Here is a 6,633-nt window from a genome sequence, read left to right as displayed (position 1 = left end):
TACAACTTAGAAAAAGATACAATTCGTAAAATATTAATGGCGTAATTTCAATAGCACACAGTAAAATAATGTAGTTCTTGAACAACGCGGCAATTTTTTTAAAAATTGCTGTGATTTAAGAGATAGATTTATTAGACGCGAAGGACCCAGGCAAAGACAACGCGATTTTGGTCCATTGTATCGCTTTAATAATCGTAGCTTTATTAATTTTAAGATTTAATGCGTCAATCCTTGTAGCGGAGATCATATAGAATAACGTCTTTTTAGAGAGAGAGAGAGAGAGAGAGAGAGAGAGAGAGAGAGAGCCATGGCTTGGCGCGACGGCCGAGGAGAGAGGAGAGCCGAAGCAGGCGAACGAGCGAGCGAGGTCGAGACACGCGGCAGCTGTCTGGCGCCAGGGGTCCCCCTGTTCCCTCAAACAGTCGCGCCGAATGCCACCCACCTTAGCCAGCCGACCGACCTATCGTGCCATTCTCAAACCTGCCTGCTTCCCGGGAGCCCGTCCGGCTCTCTCTTTCTTTCTCTCTCTTCCTTTCTTTCCTTTCCGCACGCATTAACTCCACGTTCCTGCGACCGTCTTCCATTCGTCCTGCTGCTGATGCAGCTTGCGTCCGACAACGCGTCCACGTTGACAGACTTCGACGACTTTGTTGCCACAGATTCGTTTGGCGAGAAATTTCAAGAATTTTTATGTGACAAATGATAGAATAATTTAATAGTCGAATCACTAAATATCGAAAATCCCCATTTTTTTCCTTACTTTGTACGATTTTTAAATTATAACCGATGTACGTATATTTTATCGCATTGAAATATATGAAAAAAATAAGAACGATGCCTTGAGAAGATTTAATCAGCGATGAAAGTTGGAAAATGCTCCATCGAGTTTTGATATTTCTAATTCAAGCGATATTTCTGTTCTATCCCGGAAGCAGAGCGTGTTCTATCTATAACTGACTCAAATAAAAAGGCTACCGCGCGCGTGTTTATAATTCCGTGCCATCCTCTCCGACGCGCTCTAAACTTCTCGTATCACGTATTATATTGATTGCGTGCAATATCGTGCAAATATATATGATATTTACTAAGTCAACGAAGATGCAATTGCATCCAAACGATACTCATTTTCGTAAACGAGACTGCTGTCGAAGAGATAGGTCGAATATGCGTCTGTATAATGTCACTTTTAAATCTCACAAATTCCAAGCCTGAGTGAGAAACGCTTACTAAATTTTCTGTTACAGATAATACATGTCTACTCATATATTTTCTAATAACAATCTATATGTATGTGTGAAACTGATATATCATGGCTACCGAATTCTTTGATTTAATGACCAGCTTTGCACACTTACACAGAGAGGGATTTGTTCTTATATTAATTGACTTTTACCAGAAATTAAATTACTATAAATGAACATTATATACATATTAAAAATTGAAATTTTTATATAAGTATATATAATCAAAATTAAAGTAATTCAATAGGGTAATTTTTAGAAGAGTTTACATTTAATTAAAAGCGTAATTCAAGCGTCAAAACCCCAAGAGTCTAAGAGAGGGATTTGCTTAAAAGTGACATTTAATAGCTTATACTGTTATAGTATAGCGGAGATGTCTTTTCAATTTATGATCGTTGTGGTAAATTGCACTTTACGTGACCACTCCCGGATTAAATGCGCAAACGACGCGAACGTCGTCTGTTATTCAGAGTCTTATAAGATCGCGAGAAGCGCCGGGCAGAGACGCAATTTGCTGCCGGCTTGGGGAATGTCTGACGTCGTCAGAGTAGCCTTTGCATTAGTAAAGGCAGATAGTAAAAGTAAAGGCCTCGACGTACAGGAGGAAAACTCACCACCGACATCGTCACGAATATTATGATTCAATTTTTTTTTTCCACGGACATGAAAATTTATCGATCGAGAGGTGAACTAATGTCACGCTCTTATCCGGACCTTAATCTTTCTACAAATCAAATTATGTTTTTTGATAAAGTGTTGCCGAAATTTATAACATCGGAATATTCTTTGTAAAAAAAACAACAGATTTAATAATAATTATAACACTAAAAAAGGACACATAATTATTATAATAAATTTTCTAGAAATTTTTGCTTCTTAGAGGCTACTTAACATAGTAATATTATTCGAGAGTTAATTAAATTTCCTAAAAAAATTTCGTAAAAAAAATTTCGAATTTGATTCAACACTATAATTGCGAAAAATTATTGCGGAGAAACGGGAGTAATCGTCGCGGCGTGAGAGCAGAGCGCGCTCACTTTCCTCGTTCTGGTCGGGGCCAAAAGCGTTTCAGGCGTTCCACGAAGCAGCAACGCGAGCGAGAGCAGCTCGAGAGCAACCCGAAAAACGACGAGTCCGCGATCCGTGCGGTGCGTCATGCGTGAAAACCTACGCGCGCGTCAGCCTCGTGGAACGTGCGTGCTGAGGAAATTTCTTCGACGACCGCCGACCGACACGATAATGCATCACTCTGCCCTTTCGAGAAAATCTCGCGTGACTTTGATGAGTATCACGTCGGAATGATGAGTAAATAATTATCACATATATATATATGTAAGACATTAAAGAATATGTCAAAATTTTTTTATGAAGAGTATGCGATTTAAGAAAATATATTTACGAGAAATTGAAAAAAAATACTAAATTTCTCTCTCTTCTCTAAATCTATGCACGTATATGAAAGTCTGAATCAAGAATCTAGAATCGTCATCCTTCGCTCAATTCTTCGCAATTCGTCTAAAAAAATTAAAGATCTGTTTTTATTTTTCCCACACAGAGAAGAAATGCGAGAAAATAAATTGATTGTGGCATCGATCAAGGTTAACCACGTGGATATAGAGGCGTAGCCATCGATCAGTGGCGTAGTCGGGGGCATCTCGGATTGACCACCGTTAGAGGCTTAACGATTATTCGAAAACCCCCAAAAAGTCGTACATGATGCGAGGAGAAAAGGTGTCCCTCCGTGACAATAATTTTATTTTCCCAAAATTTCACGCCGTTGAAAATCGATTCGGTATTCGACAATTCGCTACCGTTATAACGACTCAACGGGACACCCTGTATATATCTCTCGCCGCAGGGTCGGTTCACATATGGAGTACGTATAACCTTGAGGACATAGTTACCTTCTCCGTTGGTGGTAAGCGAGCCGGGAAGTGGCAGGGGCGTGCTGTTTTTGCACCGACGTTGATCCCCTTCGCTGGGCGCGCGATCTGAAAATAAACGGGCAACCCTTTTGAGAAGCTGCTTTCCTCAAGACTATTTCTTCCTCTCTCTCAACTTCTTTTTCCCTTCCCCCTCATGCTTTCTTTCACTCTCGCGCATATCTCGTATTTTTTTGAATAGAGAAAATTATACAGACACGTATCTAATCGTTAATAATCGCTGCACTTAAAAGAAGGAACAAACAGAAAAATCATGTATCTTGGAATTGTAGCGATACGAGAGCGTAATTATGTTACGTAATGCATCGTCATTAAATAGCGTAGTTTGCTATCGCATAAGAAAATCGGACGGACGAGGTCGATTTTCATCCGGAACGGGTGAAAAATCTCGCGACGTGCGTTGCATAAAAGACTTATGATCAATAAACACCGGCAGCGAGATTCCATGTAATTTCATACATATGATTATACATCTTGTCTCTCCCGCACGCCGCACGCAACTAATTGACGTGATATCAATCTCGGATTTCTCCGTTTCGTCCGACGGAATAAATTCGATTCTTTCGAAGCAGATACGCGACAGTTTCTCCGAAAGAGATGTATCGTGTCAACAGTAAAACGATTCGTCACCATATCTTACGGAAGGCAGATAGAAAAGCGAATCAAGTAGCAAATAAGAGTCTCGGTCTTCTTCTAGAGTGCGAATAATTATATTTACATATATCGTCAGAAAAAAAAAGATAAATTGCACTTTGTTATTTAATTTAAATCCTAGTAGCCATTATCGCAATTAAATGGCAGCGCGCGCGCTGGCTATTCACAATAGGTTGCGAAGCGTGGATAATTAAGTGCAGCAATTTCCGCCAGCCAGAAAAGACAGAAACAGCCAAGGTAATCGCCAGACGTATGATTCATAATCCCCGCGAAAATTCGTGCATCTCTGTCTTTCTCTCTCGTAATGTCCACAAAGGAGATGACAGAATCGTCCAAAATAATGATTCGCTCGTGACGGATAATTTATTCGCGCGCCCGTGGTAGCAAAGATCCTGTATAAACAAAACATTGGCTAATTCCCAACGAGACAATGCTAATCTGTCCATTTTCTTCGTAAATGACAAAGCGTACAATTTTAATATTTTTCGAGATACTCTTCTTCTTTACATCTTGTCATAACTCATTCGCGTCTTTGAGAGAATTTGTAAGTATTAAATTTGTCTTGTTAAAAAAATTGTATTAGTAACAAAGTTATAATTATAAAAATTAACTTTTGATTTGACTTATTAATGAGAGTCAGATTTAGTAAGACAATAATAAAAATTGATAACTAAAAGTAAAATGTTTTAGGATAAAATATTTTTTTTTTTTTTTGTGAATAGTGTTTTGTACAAATTACCAATTACGGAGATTATATTGCAAAAGACTTTAGGCTCGACGAGTTTCTTAAGGATATAATCAGTGGCATGCTAATAGTTTTAGGGATAGAAGACCGGGTCCATTCACTAAAAGAGAAGATGACGTCAGAAGAACAAGTTGGACGAGAGAGCGGTCGCATTCCTTTTGGATTCCAAAGGATCGTTCCTGCAGGAGAAGCATTTCCTGCCATATCGTACCCGAGAACATTATAGAAAGCGAAGAGGGCGGATACGAAAAAGAGGCTCCTTCTTTTCAAGGACTTAGAAGACAGGCGTCATCTATTTTTAGGACACAATTATTTAAAAATCCATCGGCCTCGCTCCCGTCGTCGCGTCCGAGCGAATTCACAGGAGATTCTTCTCCTCCGTCTTTCGCCGAATCCTCGCCCTGTTTCCCACGCGAGAGGCTATCTCCGCAGTTGTTACATAGATAGAAACCGAAACTCGCCTGACATTTCCTCTCTTTCTCTCTTCCCAAGCAAATAAATATTCTTTCACTCAACGAAATTAATCTTGATATAATTCTATTATATTTTAAAGTTTTCCAAAAATAAATAATTCTCCAAATTATCTCCATCAATTTGTTAGATTTCCATTACAGGACGTTAAATATATTTATTAACTCCGATATAAAATATTACACTTTTTAGATTCGCGTCATGCAACGTGGCAAACAACAATAAGAATTATCGCGGACAATTATCGACGTAAATATTTGTCCAGCCGATAAGGAACAAATTGACACGCGAACTCACGGTTTGTTATATATTCGCCGTCGTCTAATATATACAACACCAAACCGAGACGAACGCAAATACAATTTATTTACAAAGTGGCCGCGGACGGGAGAGCTCGACGCGCGTTTTTGGCACGCGTGTCACTCCACAAAGGGAACGTAAATATAATTCCGCGAATTACTCGTGTCACCGTAAGCCGTTAAGTGCCGTACGAATCTGCGAGATAGTGTCACCGCCGAATTTGCAAAAATATATAGCAACGTAGAAGATTCGGCCCGCGGCGCCACCGAACTCGCTCGCTCATCCAAGGTGAGCGAATTCGTGAATTATTGGGCTTTGGCTTGGGAAGAGAGCCACGAGAGAGAAAGAGAAAGAAGACGGAAAAGAGACGATATATCCATCCTCACAGATGCGTTAAGAGCATCGTTCACAAAAGTTTCGATACGTTTGATTGAATCACAATCGTAAAGTGGCATGTCAAAAAATTTCGTAAATATATGTATAAAATTCTATTTTTATAATCTTTAAATAATTTTTTTTTAACGATCAACGAGACATTACAACTCCAAGTTTATATAAAGTCGTGAATAATGTACCGCTTTGTATAAATAAACGAGCGGGTATCATCGCAATGCAGATCGTTGTAAAGTCGAGCATCGTGACATTGAAAGTTGATCGACGTCACGCGTTTACAACGCTCGCGCGATTCGCCGAGCGGACAAGCTGCATCGAATTAGGATCTCGCCGGCGGATCTTCAAAAGCGGCATCTCGTCGGGCTCCCCCGATCCGGAAATCGGCGTATCTTGCCGCTCGGTGCTCTCGGTTCGGTCCGCAAACGCTGCCGGCGCAATCGGTACGGCCAAGGAGGCACCGGAATGCGAGAGAGCCACTCCCGCCGATCGCCGGCGGACTCGTGGCGGTCGGTCCAGCGGAGATGAGAGGAGAGCGAAAGAGGATGAGAGAGAAAGAGGTTTCGTTATACGGAGTATGCAGTTTCTACCTGCAGCACATGGAGTCTATCGATAACAGATTTCCTAACAAATTTGCAATTGACCTCGTTCCTCATAAAACTCGAATAAATAATAAATAAATAAATAAATCGGTATTTTAAATTTCTGAACGAGATAAGGGAGTCTGTTTAAATATTTGTCATCGACGGAGCGGATAAAAAAATGCTGAAGAGTCGGTAGAGGAGAGGCAGAGAGTTGCGTGCTTGAGTTTGCTCTTTCAAGCAAAGTGAGTAAGACGAAACGAGAGAGAAAGATCGGGTAAATAGACGAGAGGTAAGGGACAGGGAAA

The 6,633-nt window shown here is 40.3% G+C and overlaps 1 protein-coding gene across 1 annotated transcript in view; it reads right to left on the bottom strand.

Moving 5' to 3' along the window:
- LOC115242976 (mothers against decapentaplegic homolog 6) overlaps positions 1-6,633 on the bottom strand; it is a 55,903-nt gene that overhangs the window by 23,997 nt on the left and 25,273 nt on the right. Inside the window, exon 5 of the mRNA XM_029819612.1 lies at positions 3,146-3,232. Within this exon, the coding sequence (XP_029675472.1) occupies positions 3,146-3,232 (87 nt within the window). The remainder of the gene's footprint in view (positions 1-3,145; positions 3,233-6,633) is intronic.

This window comes from Formica exsecta, unplaced genomic scaffold (assembly GCF_003651465.1).
Source record: "Formica exsecta isolate Colony F162 unplaced genomic scaffold, ASM365146v1 scaffold662, whole genome shotgun sequence".
NCBI lineage: Eukaryota > Metazoa > Arthropoda > Insecta > Hymenoptera > Formicidae > Formica > Formica exsecta.
Note: the sequence above shows the minus strand (reverse complement) of the source record. Positions and strands in the feature narration are given on the sequence as shown.